Genomic DNA, 19845 nt, shown 5'->3' with positions numbered 1-19845 from the left:
AAAGATAGCCCATGTTCCTGCACACAACTCAGATTATTCCTTGGTGGTTCTAGGTCTCAAACTGCCAGTAACTTTAAGAACTAGGTGGACACTACATAGAATTTTGTTTTCTGACATGATAATTGTGCAAGAGCTGTTGAAAAGACTCAGAAGTACTTTATGCCTAACACTGAATCGACTTCCTGTACAATGATTTGGGACGTTCCTACAAATGGGGTCTTTAGTTGATGTAGTTTGCACCTTGTCCAACTAGGCACCCTCACTCTAGTCAGGGTAAGGGAGTCCCACAGCTAATATAACCCCTTGGTAGCTTAGCATGACCAGTTTAGCTTATCTCGGAGGCAATGTGTAACGTATTTGTATACACACAGACAGTAACATACTGAAAACAACACAAAAGTACTCCACACCAGTTTAGAAAAATAGCCAATATTTATCTGAGTAACACAAGACCAAAATTACAAAAATCCAACATACAATAGTAAAGATACGAATTTTCAAAGAAAATGTAGTATAGCACTTAGAAACACAATAACTTCAACTGGGACTATCAAAATGGCTTGTCGGAGTCGCTGGCAACAGTTCAGCACCACCCGTGAGGGAGCACAGCTGGCCATGGAGTAGTCTAGACCCCGGTTACAGAACCTTGGAAAATGATGAGGAAACAAAGATGTTGCATCGAGTTGGGTAGGTGAGGGGTCGCTGGAGCCGGTGCGGTAACGGTTCGTTACTGCCACAAGGGAGGTGAAGCATCTGTTCCATAATGCTAGGCAGTAGAGGTGAGGCGCTGGATCTTTATGGTTGCAGAGGAGATGATGCGGTGAGGTGTTGGTTCCTTACGCCAAGGAGGGGTTGGTGAATCCAGCAGGTCAAGACGAGAGGCATGAACTTCGTGGTGTTGTGTCACACCATGGGGCCACAGGTGCAGCAGAGGAGTCTGGTGCCACGGACGTCGGTGACAAGGCACTCGGGACTTCGGAGGTGCTGCGGCTCCATCAGGGCCTGCATTGTAGGTCGCGGTCATTGCAATCAGTGGGAACCACAGCTCAGATGCAGGTAGCATCGCCAGTCCTGAAGTTCTTCTGGAAGTCAGTGTACCAGTTTCTTCCCTGTTGCACCAGAACTCACTCCCAAGGACCCAGGAACTGGATTTGGCACCACTTGGCAAATCAGGACTCTCAGCAAGAGAGCCCAGGGGCTAGCATGTAAAGTCTTTGATGTCCCCGAGACTTCTTAACAGAAGGCAACCTCCGTCCAAACCCTTGGAGAAGCTTTGGAAGCAGGATGTAGAAAGCCAAGTCCAGTCCTTTTACTCGCAGGACAGAAGCAGTAAGCAGCAGATCAACACAACAAAGCAACAGGCAGAGTGGCAGTCCCTCCCATTGCATCCAGCTCTTCTTTCTGGCAGAATTTCCTCAGTCCAAAAGGATACTAACTATATGGTGTCAGAGGTTCAGTGTTTATACCCATTTCTGTCTTTGAAGTAGACAAACTTCAAAGAGAAGTCTTTGTACCGCACAAGACCCTGTCTTTCCCTGCCCTGGCCCCGGACACATTCAGGGGGTTGGAGACTGCTTTGTGTGAGGACAGGCACAACCTAATTCAGGTGCAACCACCACTCTAGCTCAGGAAGTCCCATCAGCCTGGTGATAGACCATCAGGATATGCAGGTCACACCTCAGCTCACTTTGTGTGACTGTCTAGAAGGAAAGCACAAAACAGCCCAACTGTCATCCTGACCCAGAGGTTCATTCAGTAGACAGGCAGAGGCACAGAACAGTTAAGCAAGACAATTTCCACTTTCTAAAAGTGGCATTATCAAACTCACAGTTCAAAAACAAACTTCACCAAAAGATGCATTTTTGAACTATGAGTTCAGAGTCCCCAAACGTCATATCTCTATCTGATCCCAAAGGAAAATTACACTTAAAAGCTATTTCAAGGCAATCCCCATGTTACACTATGGGAGAGATGGTCTTTGCAATACTGAAAAATGTATTTAGCAGTATTTCACTACCAGGACATGTAGAAAACACCATTACATGTGCTACCTTTTAAATACCCTGTACCCTGCCCATGGGGATACCTTGGCCTACATTAGGGGTAACTTACAGGTAACAAAACGGAAGGGTTGGGCCTTGCAAATGTGTGCACTTGTCAGGTCCAAACAGCAGTTTAAAACCACACACAGAGATACAGCAGTGGCAGGTCTGAGACATGTTTACAGGGCTATTCATGTGGGTGGCACAATCAGTGTTGCAGGCCCACTAGTAGTATTTGATTTACAGGCCCTAAGCACACATAGTGCACGTTATTAGGGAATTACTAGTAAATCAAATATGGCAATCATGGATAAACCAATCAACTAAACAATTTAGACAGGGAGCACTCACACTTTAGCACTGGTCAGCACTGGTAGAGCCCAGAGTCCTAAAATCAGCTAAAACGAAATGCTGGACACAGTCAAAAAGAGGAAGTCCGAGGCAAAAGGTTTGGGGATAACCCTCAAAAAGGGCCATTTCCATCGGACGCATATAAGGTTTACATCAGGGAGGTAATTAGCTAAATTTCTTACATACAAAATTCTAATGCCAGGGAGTGAGATAAGAAACTGGTGGACCAGAATGCAGAAATAGAGAATGAGATACATCATCAATGCACAACAGAACTTAGTCTAGCAAGGTTTCAGATTTGCGCTTGAAGCTATAAGGAGCCCAGAATTCTTTTAAGGTGAGGCTAGAAAAGAAAATGAGATCACTGGAGAGTTAGTACATGACAACACTGTGAATATGATGAAGGGTGTTGTGCTTTACTAATGGACTAACTAAAATAGATGAGATTAGAAACTTTATAAAAAGTCTAAAACCATCTGAAACAGGAACAAAATAAACTCCCTATAGGATTTAGAGTTAGAAATTCTTAAATATTTCAGCGCTTTATTAGCGAAAATATAAACCCACATCCAAACATGAATAGGAAGTGGCTGTCAGAATGAGTTTGCAGGCATTAACAAACATTCACTTGGCAGGGATAGCAGGTGGGATTACAGAGGAGGAGATAGTAAGACAAATAAATATGCTAAAAAACTAAAAAGCTGCTTGGTCAGACAGAATTCTTGCTGTTCTGTATAAGAAATTAATAGCTGATTTGGTACCCACCTGGAAGATGATGTTCAACTTGATTTTCCCAACAAAGAAGAAGCTCCACCCTCTTGGAACAAAGCTTCCAAGAATGTAATCTTAAAATAGAATAAAGATCCTAAAAAGCCCAATTCTTATAGGCATATATCTTGAATAAATTTTGGTTATAAAATACTTATGAACATTATCAATAGAAGAGATGCATATGTTACCCCAGATATAACACATCCAGATCAAATGGGTTTCACACCTGGCAGGCAACTCAAGTGAATTGACACATCTTTTGATAAGGTCAATAGACACTGCAGAGGCTTTTGATATTCCATGGGCAGTGGATATTGCCAGAGCTTTTTACAAGGAAATCGTGTATACGTTTGGGATGTTTTAGAGGTCTTTGGATTAAGCCTGAATATCGTTGACACTATAAAAGCTTTATATAAAATACCGCTGGCATGAATCCTTATAAATTGCACACTCACAACAACATTTTCCATCGCAAGACGATCAAGACAAGACTGCCCTCTGTTGCCATTATTATTTAACTAATACATTGAGCTTTTTATCCAATATATTCGGCTGTATCAGAGTGTTATGCATTTTTATCAATTGGGATTTTCAGTTAAGATTGCATTATATGCATACAATAGAATGATCTATACAGCTGACCGAGTCCACTCACTTGCAAAAGTTGAGAGCCTCACAGATGAATTTAGGAAAATGTGCAGACACCAGACTGGTAGAGATAAAACTCAGATATTAAAATGGGGATCAAGAGAGATCCTGTAGAAAAATACCAGATTAGATATTTGGGGGTTCAAATTATGCTAGACGTCCTACCAAAAAAGAATCTAAGTAAGAGCAACAGGAAGATAGAGGGCCTTTTGAGGTGATGGGAAAGCTTCTGCTGAACATCTATGGGAGGGTCAACTTGATCAAGATGATACTATAACACACATTAACGTTTTCTGATTTAATAGCATCCCTCTTCTATTCTCCAAAATCTGTATTGCAAGAATACAAGGTAAGGTCAGAAGCTTAATTTGGTCATCAAGCAGGATAAGGCTTGCTTGGAAGAAACCCAGGAGGATATTAGCGTTCAGGGTTGCCTGTCTTTGCCAGACTTCCAAATATACAGCTATCCTTTTCAGCATGAAAACAGAAGAATGTTAGTGATGCAGTTTGATAATTCCCTTGTAGGAAGATTGTATGCTGCAATGTTGAAAAAGGGACGGCAAGAAAAATCTATATACAAATTTGGGGAGCCAAAAGTTAAAAAAATAAATGCCTAAAGGTACTGATAGTGACTGTAAATGTACAATTTTACCAGAAGAAAGTTCTGTAAATTCAATATATACTCATTTAGCCCCAATCTGGGACTCACCAGGGACACCAGCATATTTTAATATCTGGGTGGAGCTAAAAGATGGGATAGACTTCATCAGTTGGGATGTAGCCTCAAAGGCAACAAAAGGTGAACTGTTGAGATTCAAATATTTTTGGCTACACTTGTGGGGGGCAGTCTCAAAAATTGACTGATTAGGACAACTGAGAATTCTAAGATATGATACATTTTGGAGCAATACATAAAAAGGAAGTGGAACATTGGTAAAGGGAGCTTGTTAAGGCAGAAGACGGGAGGCTTACGGACCATGCACTTTCTGGAAGAGGCATTTGCCAAAAACAGAGGTTGGAGATTTATGGCAACGGTCTCTGAATCTGCTTTATACTACTGTAACACCAGCTGTCTTAAAGAAAAAAAAGAATCACCCTTCACAGGATATACTGGATGCCAGAAAAAATGGACAAATTCCCCAAAAGTAGTACACATATGTAAGAAATGTGGATTAATAAGAGCAGATGAAGAGCATATGTTTACCATTTGCCATAAATTGACACTCTCTTGAAAAGATGTAAATAATACATTAAATGCAGCCTTTGGGACTGAAATCAAGGTAAGCCATACTTCAAATACATTGGATTGTGATCCTGACAAACACTTTTCTCAATCCCCTTTAACAGAGACTCATGTTTTGGTTAATTCTTCTGGCGAGAAGAGAAATCGACAAAAAAATATTTTTCAGAGGCTTCTCAAACATCACAGAGGTTTAATTCTGTTAACTATATTAGTGAAACTGATATGGAATGTGACCCCAATAGCCTAGATGAAGTATAGGAGCATTATGTTACTGGCAATTTGGTCACTAGTCATTTGATTACAACACAAAAATACAACCATGACAGTCTGCATCCCCCACAAGGACCTATATCAGCAAAAGTGTCAGTATCTTACTGCAGCACACTTTATTATAGAGTATGTACTACAAGGGATGAGTCATATGAGGACTTAAAAAAAGATTTAAAAAAAGAAGATTGATTGATTGCCCAACATGAAAAGAAATCACAACTTTTAGTACAAAGGCTGTTCTTGTCCTAGGCACAAATATTTCCAAAAATAATGTGTTGTAATGCAGATGAGCTGACAAAGCCTGAAGCTCATTCATGCAATGAGCTGAGGTTGTCGCAAGGAAAAAGACCATCTTCAGGGTCAGTAGACATAGAAATGGCTCAAAGAAGGGTACTCATAAAGGAAGTAAGGACCAGGCAGGAGTCCTGAGCTCCATTCTAGGCAGAATGCTTCTCCGAGAGAGCCTTCTCAGGAACATGCAAAAATGTTACCACAGTACGTTCTCTGCAGTGGCATGTGAGATTGAGCCCGGGATCTCCCCACTTCTGGAAGATGCCCTGTGCCACCTCCAGGTGTAGCTGCCATTAATGATCCTCTAATCGTCTCTGGCTGAGATTGTCAGTCCTCGTGTTAAGGATTCCACCAGGTGGTGTATGATTAGGGAGATGCCTTGATGATTCAGCCAGGTCCAGAGGCACAGGACTTCTTGACAGAGACCTCATGATCCCACCACCCCTAGCTAGTTGCAATACCACATAGTGGTGATGCTGGCTTTGCAGTCAGAAAGGCATTCAACTGCAAAAGAATGGCCGGAACTCCAGGAGGTTGATGCTGGTGATAGTCTCCACCAAAAATCAGAGTCCTCTGATTGCCACCTCTCCCAGATCACCTTCACAACCCAGCAGTTCATTCATTTATCACCATCATTAGGGTGGGGTGAAGATCTTTTGCAGTCTCCTTCAAAACCTGGATCAGTCTGGAGTGTTACCTCAGTGTGGGGCCCACTGCAGAGCCCACATATGATGCCTGATACGGTCGATGAGCAGGATGCAGGAGGGCAGTAGACCTAGAAGCGTCAGGATCATCCCCACTAAGACTTAGGCTTGAGGCTGTGTAGTGAATCCTACTTCGTTTTAATGGGATAACAGGAGTTAGCTTAGCCTTTGGCTTGCAGACTCGTGCCCCCGTCACCTAGTGACTTTTAACCTACTTAGCTTACTCTGTCTTAGCACATTTACTTATTTATTTCTTCTAAAATGGCTGCCTTGTTTAGAGTTAGGCCACTTGTTATGAGTTACATTATCAGTGTCACTGCGCTAAGGCGTCAAGCTCAAGCACCAAAGACAAACAAACAGTAGGTGTTCACACTTAGCGATTTTCCCTCTCTATACTTTCGAGAGATTGTTTATATTAATTGCCGTCCCAAGCATGTCTGTTATCTATTGTTTGGGAACAAACCTACGTCAGGGGTCCTTGAAGATCTGTACAAATGTATCGCACTTTAGACAGATAATCAGAGGGATTCCGACCAGAGGCCATCGCCACCATCGCTGATACCGATGCTGCACGTCGTCTTGACACTGACCCAGTCTTCGTGTCCCTGCGGAGTCTGAGATAGAGACCTCATTCCAAGGTAACGAGGTTTGGGGGCTCCTCTCATGGACATGGCATTGGCAGATTAGGTTTAGCAAACCCAGCTCTCCTTTAGGTAGGAGGTTAGGCCTTTCACATTAGGGTATTAGGGCATATTACATCTCGTATGTCTTTTCTATACATTGCAAGATGGTGGGGTCTTCGTAATAATGACTCTCGTCTTCACAATTCTGTTCCTTGCATTATTCATTATCCCAATCATTGCAGCCCATACAACTTATTGCAAATTGCAGTTATGTTGAATAAAAACTATTGAAACTTTACTGCATCTTTGTCATTGCCTGTGTTTGTATGAGACATGATATATCTGTGAGAAAGGGGTAATCTCCGTTTAACCATGACACTCCCTGAGATGTCCTACTCTCAAGTCCATGCGTGAAGGCTGCCACAAATCACCTTTTACTATTGTGTTTCTGGTGAGTTGCTGCTAGTGAGCCGGTAAGGTTGGGACAACAGTTGCGACTTGTTGTAGGAAAGACGTAGTCGCCTACAAGCAAAAGTACTGTCATCCTTTAACCAGCAGTCTTGCCCAGAGCAAGAGTCCAAACTACGACAGCTGAAATGTATGGATTATATCCAAAATGTCTTGAACTCTTTGTTCCAGAGGGAAGGCCTGAAACTGCATCATATTCAGGATGGCTCTGATTAAAAGAAACCTCTCCAAAGGAGTCAGGTGTGAATTTGGTACATTAATTATGAACCCCAATGATCTTAGGCAGTTTGCAGTCATCTGGAGATGCCTGCCTTCAACATCCAGTTGTCAAGGTAGGGGAAAACTGGCACCCCGACTGTCTAAGGTACGCTGCTGCCATCACCTTCACTTGATGAACATCTGAGGGGCACCGGTGGGCCGAAATGGGAGTACAGCAAACTTAAAATACCCACCAAGAACTGTAGGTAGCAGCTGTGGTACTGCAGGAAGGGGATATGGAACTAGGGAATTGTCCACATCCAACACCACCATTCAGTCTACTATCCACGACAGATAGAACATGAGCCATTGTAAGCATCTTGAGATTATCCTCCTGCAGGAATATAATTTAGGGGCTGAAGGTCTAAAATAAGGTGTAGGCATCCGCCCTTTTTTAGCACTAAGAAATAATGGGAATAACATGAATTTGCCGACCTGGCCTCAGAGGCCAGGAACCTCTCTGTAGCTCCTTTCTCCAAGAGAACCTGAACTTCCTTCTTTAGAATAGACAAATGGTTCTCAAACATTTTCTCTGAAGTAGGTGGAAAAGGTTTAGGGATGAAAAGGAATGACAGGGCGTAGTCTCATTGGACTATCAACAGAACTCACCTGTCAGATTTTATAGTTTCCCACCTGTGGAAAAAATGAGTAATCTGGCCCCTCGTGGGCTGTTCATGTCCTTCTGAGGACAAATTAAAGGGGCCCAGAAGCTATTGCCGGAGGAGCTGGAGGCTGGGAAGTTTACTGCCCCTGCTGGCCTGGGTGCAGTCTACCAGATTCCCCTACCTCAACTACGAAAGGACTGGGGTTCCTGTTGTTGGGCTTTAACACTGCCTGAAGGTGAGGACACTAGCAATGCTTTGAAAGGGGTGGAATTGTTGGAGATACTGCCTTTGGGGTGGGGAAAGACAGAGAGTGCAAGTAGCTCTACTCTCTTTAAAACGCTTAAGAGTCAGACTTCTCTCTAAAGAAGGGAGATTCGTCTGAAGGCACATCCTTAAGTGATGCCTGATCACTGGAGAAGGCATTGGATCTCATAAAACCATGGCACGGGAGCACCATGCTAGTGCTGACCGCTCCGCCAAAGCAGTCTGTTGTGTTCATGTCTGATCAGTTGATGTACTTGGCTACAACCTAACCATTTTGAATTGTCTCTTCTAAATTGGCACACAATTCCTCCAAGACGATATTAAGATCTCAGCAACTGAGTCCCATAGTGCCTTGGAGTACCTTCCCAGAAAACAGCTGGCATTAACTGACTTGAGGGAGAGGCTAGAAGAAGACAACATCCTCGTCCCAAAAGCTGCAATTTATTTTGACTCGCTGCCAAGGGGGGTAGTGCGAAAAGAATTGGGGTTAGCCATGCTAATGTTGGCCTATAGTACTAGGCTCTCATGAATAGGGTTCAGTAAAGCAAGGTTACCCAGAGCAGGTCTTTGACAATGTATCTCCTGCATGTTTTGGCATGGACAAGAGAAGGGGTTGATCGAAGTGTCCGTGAAGGCGTCAGCCAGAATCTTGTTGAATGGGAGTAATGATTCAGATGAGCATTGTCTGGGTTGTAAAACTTCTATGAGGGTGTTCTTTTTTACCTCAGTGGAAGGCAGCTTTAGATCTAAGACTTCAGTTAGCCATTTAATGACCATGGCAAATGAAATGACTTCTGTGGAGGAACCGTCAGTGTGTCAAGGGGAGGGGTGGAGGAACTGGCCTTATATCAGGGAAAGTGTCCAGCCCACTGGCCTCATGTAAGGCCATACAAAACCTATTATAATGAGGAGGTGGGGGAATGAATCCCCACAATCACCACCATAACTAAAAGCTGGCTGTAGCAGGTTAAAGTCAGATCTGAATAGTTGTTAAAGTACTTGAAGGCAGCTCCTAGGCAAAGGTGCTGTCTTATGAGAGTCAGAATGTATGGAGGCTGGGTATGTAGGGATTGAACTCGAGGGCAGATTCAGCTGAGTTCAAGATGGAATTGAATTGGATTAGAAAAGAACTATGGGATGGACATTCTCCTCCGATGTTGGTGGCATCAGTGCTGGCATCAATGCAGAAGGAACCAGCATGGGTCATAGGCTGGGTGTGGAGTTGGCTGCGGACGCGAGATGAACCTTAAGCAGAATCAGGAGGCACAAACAGTGCACAGTGAGGACCCATAGGCCTAACCTAACTGGAGGCCTCTGCAGATTCACCGGGCCAAAAGGCTCGCCAGAGGAAGCTGGTAGGGTGCCGAAGATAGAGAGCATGGCCTCCTTAAATGCCTCCATTTGTTGTGTCATCATTGATGGTCCCAGAAATTAGCTGGAATCAGCTGTTGAATCAGCTCCTCAATATAGGACTGGGAGCAAGACTGCAGGACACCTTGACGTCCTCCTGACACTCAAACAAAGGATGACGTGGCTGGGACAATGCCCACTTGGACTTCTTGTGTTTCATTTTGGATTCTGACTCACCCAGAGACTTGGAATGTGATAATGACCTATTGAGGGTCCGGCCCAGAGATCAGGAATGGATCTAGGTACTTGAGTTTGAGCGGGAAAGGCCCCAACAAAACTTCTTTTGGTGTTCAGCGAAGTACAGCTTCACTTTTTGGTTCCGATTGCATTTGAGTGCATCAGGGTACACATCTCCCATTAGTTGTGATCCAACTGCATACATCCGACACACATCTTGTGGGGTTCTGTCACAGACATTTGTTTGCGACAATCCTTACAAGGCTCAAATGTAATTTTAGAGGAGGGGTAGATTCCCTTGCACACTGGTAAAGAAGTTTAATTGAAAAAAGCTTGTCAACTGATAAAAAAATCTAGGAGTTAGCACCAGCTCTGTGTGCAAAGGCGTGAAAAGAAAGGAACTGACATAAGGGCTCTTGGGTGACACCTATATACAGCTCTAGTTGTCACTTTAGGGACAGAGTGGGGTCTATGCCAAGCCACATAACCCCACCAGCTGACACAGAGGCCATATACTAAAAAATCACCTGGATTCAGTTTTGTGCCTGGGATTTTCAAAAGGTGAAGAATCTGCGGTTAGAGGTATCAATCAGAAGAAGCAATTATTATTCTGGGTTCTTGCCCAGGGTTATGGGATGATTTTGTTATCTTGGAAATAGCCATGTTTTTACAAATCTTCTGAAGTGTGCTGCTGCATGCTTTGAATCTTGGCTGGCAGTGACTTCCAGGGCTTGGCACTGTGTTCTGAGAAAGCAGTACCTCCTATGAATTTCTTACAGTAAAGTTATAGGATGGTTCATGGGACACAGTGTATTATTTTGTTTGTATTCAGAGACGTTAATGAACTTAAATGTATAATTCCCTTCATAGAGAGCCTGCAGTAGCAAAATTGTCCAGCTATCCAGTTCAGTCTTTTTCAAAGCAAGGGATACGCAGATGTCCACCATTTGAGTACTAATGTTGCCTCTCTGTATTATATTTTATTAAGAGTGTTTGCACAATGCTCAAACCACTAATTTGCCTCCTTTGAGAGCTGGGTCAAGGAAAAAGGCAATGGAACAGCACAAACGTGGGTAAGATGCAGGTCAGGATGAAAACCTTGGGCAAAGCTTTGAGTCTGGCAAGGAAGGAATTGTAATGTCTTAGATGACAAAGGTGGGGGCCAAGCAAATATAGCTCAGTTGGTCTGTAACTGTGTGAGAAATGGGTGGCTCAAGGAAAACCGTCACAAAAATACATAAAATACATAGAATGCAGCTGTCTCAATCTAGAATAAGCTATCATGCAATTCTTGTCGCAGTCCAGCTGGTGGCAGTCTTTGGCACTCATTACACTCTGACCCTCCTTATATTAGGATTAGACGGCACCATTAACAATATCTGTACTTTTCTTTGAGCTTCTGATCAGTGAAGTTGCTCCCCTACAACATACCCACTCTGGTCCCAAAAAGTCTGATCTAGTCAACAGGCCACCCAACCAGCTCCAGTGCCAGTGATAATGTTGTTATTTGTAATCTGGAGTTAGACTTTGAATGTCTTCTTGTTCATGTTGATGGAGTGAAAGCAATGGCATTACAATAGGCAGATCTGGCTTCTCCTTCTTCTTAAGGGCTGTCATTGCAGGGACGGAATGTGTTCAAGCCATTTAGTTCATTGTGTAACTTCATTGTTTGTAGAGAAGCCTGCTTCCATGAGTTCTAAGCTCCCACTAAGACATTTTCGCTGTTACTGGAACCAAACATTGTATGAAGTAAAATATGATGTTAAAATGTCTCTATGGGATAAGTGGACACTGTTGATAAAGGTGGACAGCCTTTAGGTTGTAGGCTCCAACTCTGCCTTTCATCCTTCGGAGGTTGATGTATTAAGCAGAGCTGAGTGAGGTAAACACCTTCTTTGCATGCTATAAAATGGTATTACTGTTGTAGCAGGAAACATGTAAAACACAAATGTTCATTATATCATTTCAGACAAACTGCTGAAAATATTAGGCATTGTACAGCATTTACTTAACCATACCTTTGTTCCGGAATCAACAAATAAGTTGCCAATACTGCAGTCGAGTTTCACTAACTGAGTTTCCTCTTCCGACAGTTTACAGTTTATCTGCTTGTCCTCCTGAAGTGAAAATATAAAAATATTGTACATGAAGACGCTATTTTTTTGGTTTGAATGGAGGAAATTTGCAAAAACTATCCTGTGCAATGCCATGACATAAGGTAAAAGGCAATGTACTTAATGATTAAACATCTTTCGTTGCATTGTTGGATTTTACGAAGTCAGTAGCTCCTTCGGTCAGCACCAGGAAAACATTTGCACTGACCTAGGATACAGTGGGCCAATTCACAAAAGCAAAATTTCTGAGTATGGGAAGGAGGACTACAGAGTGCTCTTTTACGTACACATCACTTTCTGCCTCGACCCTGAAACGTCCAAGTCACTATTAGTAAAAGTGCAAAGAAGGCGCAGCCCTTGCTATTTGTACTAAATATTATATATTAAGACTTCAGTATTATAATACCTGAATATCCGATTCATCCATCTGCCAATCTGCCCTCAAAGAATGCCCTTGCTCTGCAGCCATGTAAATCATTGTTAATTCGCTTTAATTCTGCATTATGGAAATTGAAGTACTGAGACTGGGATGACCAACTCTCTGAGTTAAGACACCTGTTGTCCAACCCGTAAGGATGGGGCCCTAGAGGCCTTTCATGCAGTGTGGAATCTAGGTAAGATATTTGCTAATGCCTCATTTCTCAAGCCACTTGTGATAGGCCCTCCCTGGAGAATCATGGCCTTGGGCAGGCTGTGACTCTCCAAGTTTGGTGCACTTGAACTATATAGACGTAAAAAGCTGCCTCCCATTGACTAAGCTCCATACCATAAGCCAGCACAGTGAGGTCAGAGACTGAAAGAAGACAGCAATTTGGTGGCAGTCCCGGGCAGAATCCTATAAATGAGGATGTGCACACATAGTCCTAACGCAATAGTGTTTAGTGGGGAAAATGCGAGCAACACAGGCAAGGTGCAAGAAGTAACTCTGCCAGCAGTATGTAAAAGGAAATAAAAAAAAATAAAAAAAACAGCAAGCATGTATTATACTTTTTGTCTGCCACGTGCCTTTTCTGCCCGAGGACCCTCTGCAGGATCCTTCTTATCAGTTGCCAAAAAACCATAATTCAAGCACTAACTTCTTCCCACCTCGACTACAGCAACTCTCTTTACTTAGGCCTTACCAAATACTTAATTCTTGCATACAGTCCACATCTGTAGCCTTTCTGCCTCTCTTACAGTTTGAAAAATGATTATGTGCATGCTTTTGCCAGTGATTTGTCTCCAGACTGACCCCACTTTCCTTCGATCTCACTTTCTAAGACAATGATCCATCTCATGATATGCACTAAGCACCAGGCCATTTTTTGTAAGTGCCAGCAGCACTTGAACGCTTTGTAATGGAGGAACATTTTATCTCATTCCAAAGATTTGGAACACCGCACCCTGACGATTTGTGTTAAATCTGATCATTTGACCTTTAATAAATTATTTAAAATCTAGTAATTTACTGCAGCTAAACCCCAAACCAACATAGACCAATAGCTATTGGTCCCTCCTCTTTCCAGACCTGAGATACCACAGGATTGCTTTTTCCAGAAACTCTTTTTTAAATATAAAAAGTGGTCACAATACATACAAAAACCCAGATATATTTGATAAATCAATTGTTTTATGTAGTGCAAATCTTGTTTCAGCAATACAAGTAAAGGGACAAGGGTTGCAGTCAGTCTTTAAGATTATTCAGCAGTGGAAAACACTACACAACAAATAATCAATAATCCAGCGCAGATGTTCCGAAGTGTGTAATCAGTTTCTGTTCCTGATCATTAAGTGGTCATCAGTTACCAGATCAATATGGAATGAGAGGGAGAGTAGATTCAAGAGAACCTTTACCAGTGAAATCCATCCTACACCAAACCACAATGCCTGGAAGACAATTGGAATACTGCTTCTCTGATAATCTCTTCTGTTGAGAACAGATGGTCCTAAAACTGTAAACAGTCTTTTACAGTGCACCAATTGACCTCCCACGATTTTTTAAAACCCTGCTGACTTTTTCTAACCACTCCCACGCTAAAGGCACTACCCCACGTTTAAAATCAATAGTGATTTTAGCCCCTCCTCAAAAAACATACTACTGTTCCCTCCTCCCGCCAGACGCCACCTAGTATCTCAACTTTCCTTCTCTACTAAGATACTGGAACAATTGTTCTTCAACTGCCTCACCCTGTACATTTTATCAAATAACCTGTTCTAGACCTCCAGTCAAGCTTTCATACCCGGTATGCTACAGAAAAAGGGCATGTATACATAACTACCTTTATCACCACTGCACACCCCAACCCACTCTCTTCTATTGGTATATGCTGGGGCCTCTCTTCTTCCTTTGATACTAGTGATTACCCCACATAATTCTCCTCCCTTTATTCACTTACCACTGGCCTTGCTCATACCCAGCTCACCTCTTACATCACCAGCTCCTTTACAGCTGTTTAAAGCTCTTATGTCTGCACCCATCGACCACCCAGTGCAGGATCAGCCCTTGGCCCTCTTTTTTTCACACTGTACAATACCTCTTGCATCATCTCCTCTTTCGGCTTCTTATATCACTTCAATGCAGGTGACAACCAAATCATCATCTCCTTCCAAGCTCTCAGATCTCAACTCCAGGCAAGCATTTCTAACTGCCTTACCACCATCAGTCACTGGAGGGCATTCAAATTATTCATGCTGAAAAGTGACATCCTACACTTTTTCAGTCCTCGACTTCACTCATCCTTCCGACCACTACTGCCCTATATCCCCTTTACTCCCTGAATTTTGCTCTACTGGGTATGGGCTTCTGTATTTTCTTCAGCCCATCTATGGGGATGGAAGCATTCATCACCAAAATAGTCACAAAAACACGATTTCCATTACCTAACTTTTGCAAGATTCCTTGACTGAAAGCAATCACTGCAACCAAAACACTCACTAACTCACTGGTATTTACTAGGTTTTTGGTTGGCCTCCCCAACTATTCCTAGGCACTTATTGACAAGTTCTGAACTTTGCTACCCAGACTCTATTCAACCTTCCTACGAGCGCCCCATTTCCACCTACCAACCCAAGGTCAGTAGACTCACTACCAAGAACGGGGTCTTATACAAATTACTAGTATTAGTAGTAAAATCAATAGCAACTTCATCAGTATCTAATTCTCAATACATTTTCATTGCCACACATCAACCTGATGCCCGAGATCCACCAATCATAACCTTTTTACAACACTTAAAGAACCCTGTAGAGCACTCAGCATCTGAGCTATCTAACGTTTAGTGCCACTTCACTGGAACTCCCTACTGCCTTTCATTTCTACCTCTGTCTCACTCCACAAGTTCAAAATCGCTGTACTAAGAAACACAGAATGGATAACCACCCACTTTGATGTAAACATGTTAGCCCCATGTCTCTTGCGTGCCTTTTTGTTCCTTTTAGTAGTTATAGGCCCTGCCCCTTAATTATGTGTTCGTCTACACAAAACAGATTCACAAATTGGCATAATTCATCAAGACCATAACTCCTGTTTCCTACCATGTAGAGAAACCAACATTCATTACCTAGGTATGGCCAAAGCTATGTACAACATTTGTGATCAAAAGTTTTTTTTCGTTCTACAAATAAAATAACTAATATGTATTGGAAGAGTGGAACGTTCCTCTCAGGGTCTCTTGGCAGGTATTTAAACCCCCTTGAACTGGGTGTAAAAAAGCAGATCTCTAAAGCAGATGCATTAGTGCACTGAGCCCGAAGACATGGAGTATATGACTGCATTTTCAGTTATGCGGAAGCACCAGATAATGGCGCACTGGTTACTAACATGGCCACCACCCATACTAACTGTACATTAACACTCCTAATCCAGTTCTGAGTAGTTTACAAAGTGTAGTCATCGTTGCATGCAATAATTATATTGAGTATTGCAGCTTTATTAAGTATTGGAGTTCTTACCAGTTCTAGAACTTTAATGAAGTAAAGACCTTTCGGGAGCTGGATGTGCAGGACACTATGATAAGCGTCGTCTTCATGATTAAACACCGAAACATTCAACATTAAAGTCTTCATGTGGCCGACCGCAAGGTACGTTTTATCTTCATATGGCCTGAGAGACACAAACAAGCTTGTCAAGTAAAAATGACGGAACAAATACATCGGTCTAAACTCTAGTCTAAAAAGCTGTAGATGTGGATTTCCACCTTCAGGTCGACAGACTGGCGCCAATATGAATTCAAAATGCTGTGCCAACTAACATTTACACAATGGCGCGTGATGGTGCCAACCAGTGAGTCATAAAACACCTTGGGAAAGGACTTCGCCCCTTAACAAGTAACAGGACGTACGCTACGAGTTCACACAGCTACAGTAAGACACGCCTGCAAAACGAGGCAGTACTGACATTCTAGGCGTAGGACAGATGCTGCATGTACACTGTCAGCTACTTTGTTACATTCAGGATAAGGTCGCGCCCGTTTCTCAACTCGAGTTTTTTAATTATTATTATGTAATTAACATTTGCCTGGAGCGCTGCCGTCTAGTGAAAACATTTAGTGCAGTTCCGAGAGAATGACGCATTTGCTTTTAAACTTTTCCGAAGTGCCTCTACGCTTTCTTCATTAGTAGTGGCGTAACCAACCTGGAACACCCCCGTCCCCTGCAAAGAACACGGAGTGGGGGGGCCCTCCGGACTTACTCAGGGCAGGTGCTGTACTGAAGTGGCCCCCTGGAGCTCGCCCTCCCCCCTCTCCCTCACTGCGGAGGTTGCGGGAGCCTATGCTAAAACCCCCTCAATGTTAATAGGCGAAGCCTACCTCCGAGCAATTCAAACAAACTGCAACTCTTATTGTTGCGCAGAGGCACCGTCCGTCAAGGACACGGACCTGCATTTCGGATAAACATGTTTGTAGCATATCATATGGTAATGCAATCCGCTTGCATAATGGATGCAGTTTGTTTCGGTAGTTAATGTAATGTCATGAACATTTCACTTGGTGTTTCACAATGTGTCAGTAATTAAAACTGTATCCTTAAAAAGAACTGCGTCACTGAAAGTGTGGGCTAACGTGTTAATGGGTCTATAACGAATTCCACTCCGAATAGTTGCATACATTGAATCCTCTCAAATTGGGAATAGCATCTTTAATGGTAGCTTGTTAAACGGAAAAACAACGAAATACACTTTGTATGTATTCTAATACTGCATAGCAGAATTCAAATTGTCCTCACGGGGCATTGAGGGATCATTAATCAAGCAACGGAATACCTTTCTTCACCAATCACAACTTTGTGCTCATTAGGAATGCTCCGGTAATCCAGAGTCTGCGCTCAAATCAAGATTAGGCGCTGTACGGTTTTACCGCGATGCAAAGTTCGTTTTCCCATGCAAATTTCACCACGAAAAACAATGTGAGATTCGAATCTAAAATCAAGTGGGAAAACTCCATATTCTGCCTCATTGTGGCATCATTATCTCAATATCCTGTGGTAATTCCACAAGGGGCCACTGGGGGCAATACCGCAGCACGCCATAGTTCTGCCTCATTGTGGCATCATTATCTCGGATACAGTGGTAAATCCACACTGGGGCAATACCATATCCCCCCCGTACTCCGAAACTCGGCGTGACTGAGCTTGATCATGTTAAAATCGTACTCTGAATCCCAGATTTATAATTCCATTGCACTACAATTTATCACGACAGTCGAAATCAGAGATGCTGAATTGATCAGGTTCACAATGATGAAAGGCTAATTCAGCTCAAAGCAGTGTGACCTGCAGTTTGCACATAAGACTCTGCACCAGGCATTTTAACCCAGTTTCTGGCTTCAGGGTTATCATAAGCACTTTGCTAATTCTCCGTACCATGTCACAAAACACTAAAGAGATACATATATAAAAGTGTACTTTGCTTGTGCACCCATGTCAGAGTAATCTGAAATACTTGGATTCAAAATCATAAGCATAACAATTGTATAACTCTTTGCACAACTGTCACAGTTTGCATTGCTTTTGTTGTAGTTAATTGGCTTCCTTCCGAACCATCCCCTGTAAAAAGAGTGCTATGTGAGACGTATTATGTGCGAGAATGAGAAAACTTTACAAACTCCCGACAATCACCATATTAGCACGTGTTGCTGTTTTCTTGTCAATGCACAGGTACTGCATCCCGATACATGGGAGAGTACTTGAAAGGGTTCTATAACCAACTGATTCAGGGATATCCCTTTTGATCTTCCACTTCTCTGAAATAACGCTATTAATAATGATACTAGTTTGAGCGCATTTCTGACACTGTATACGAAGCTTGTAGACAGAAGCCAAATAAACCAGCACTTCGTACAAGTTACATCGTCTATGGTTTACTGTTTGGAATTTCTATAGTGTAATTATTCCTGAAGCTTCATGGTTGTGAGTTATCACATGTTACCATAACTACAGTCCATTGTCGCTAAAAGACAGAGGTGGGTCTTTAATAGTTTTTGAACCGTAGAAGTGTTGACTCGGACTGGCACTGGAGCGGGAGGGTATTGCACAATTCTCTGTTTCATGGGAGGCCAGAGTAATCTGTGCAAGATTGCGGTAATATGTGCTTTCCTGGATTCCTTTTTTCCAGGCATGATGCTGCATTCTGCACTAGTTGCATTTCTTGAGACAGTATGGTGTGCTATATAAGCGATGGTGCCATTGTCAAATCTTGATTGAATTAATGCATTTATCAATGACATAGGAAGGTTATCTTCCTGAATGATTTTATTTGCCAGAAAATATTTAGCAATGTTGACTACTAGATCTTTAAAGGAAAGATCAGAGTCAAAAATGATCCCAAAGTTGCGTATTGATTTTGTGTGAAAAGGCACACCCCCATCACCTGAGGCCAATCAAGTAAACTGAAATCTAGTGAAGTGTCAGTCACAGCAAGATCTCTGATTTAGAGGGGATCTATTAAAAAAATCAAAAAATCCTGACATCCAGCATCCAGCATCTAGTATAGCGAAGACAATGCTTTAGATTGCTACAAGGAGAAGAATTTGGGTCATGCACTTTCTTCAAACTGAATGCAAATTCGTCAGCATATTTTAAAGCTACACTTCTATGTTATGAAGGGCGATGGTGGAAAATATTGCATTAGAAGAGGCAGCAAATGAGAGCAGGAGGGATGTGGGTAATGTGGAGATGCAGAGACTTTAAATATATCACTAAATGTCCTTATTTACTGTAATCCTGAATCAGTTTCTCAATTTAATCCAACAGGATTGTGGAAATCCCATCACAGTTCAGAAATAACAGAAATGAGAGATAAAATCCCTTGCTGTAGCATATTCAAACAGAAAGTCCTCAACACAGATTCACACTGGTAAAATGCAGAACGGTTTCGAAAGTAATATTCTCACCAGGAATTATTTTTACTAAAGGTATGGAACGTGTGAAAATGGCAATGCTCCTTTATTGTCAAATATTTGTTCTGTTAAATATGGGTTACAAAAAGAACAGTAGGTTTCGCTTAGAATTGGGGGGAAACAGGTGAAGATATCTTACCAAAGGCACCAAAGCTTCACTTGCAGCTATGCTTGGGTGGAAAGATTGCAAAACACTCCAAAAAAGTGTTTAGGCGACTTGTTTCCTGTTTTTG

The 19845-nt window shown here is 42.4% G+C and overlaps 1 protein-coding gene across 1 annotated transcript in view; it reads right to left on the bottom strand.

Annotated features, from left to right (window-relative positions):
* Positions 1 to 19845, bottom strand: part of ITGA4 (integrin subunit alpha 4) — a 365777-nt gene that overhangs the window by 85189 nt on the left and 260743 nt on the right. The window contains exons 18-19 of the mRNA XM_069225453.1: positions 16170 to 16320; positions 12144 to 12242 (exon numbers count right to left, since the gene is read on the bottom strand). Coding sequence (XP_069081554.1) covers positions 12144 to 12242; positions 16170 to 16320 — 250 coding nt within the window. The remainder of the gene's footprint in view (positions 1 to 12143; positions 12243 to 16169; positions 16321 to 19845) is intronic.

This window comes from Pleurodeles waltl, chromosome 3_1, assembly GCF_031143425.1.
Source record: "Pleurodeles waltl isolate 20211129_DDA chromosome 3_1, aPleWal1.hap1.20221129, whole genome shotgun sequence".
Taxonomy (NCBI): domain Eukaryota; kingdom Metazoa; phylum Chordata; class Amphibia; order Caudata; family Salamandridae; genus Pleurodeles; species Pleurodeles waltl.
The sequence above is the reverse complement of the archived record's forward strand: the minus strand, read 5'-3'. Positions and strand labels throughout refer to the sequence as shown.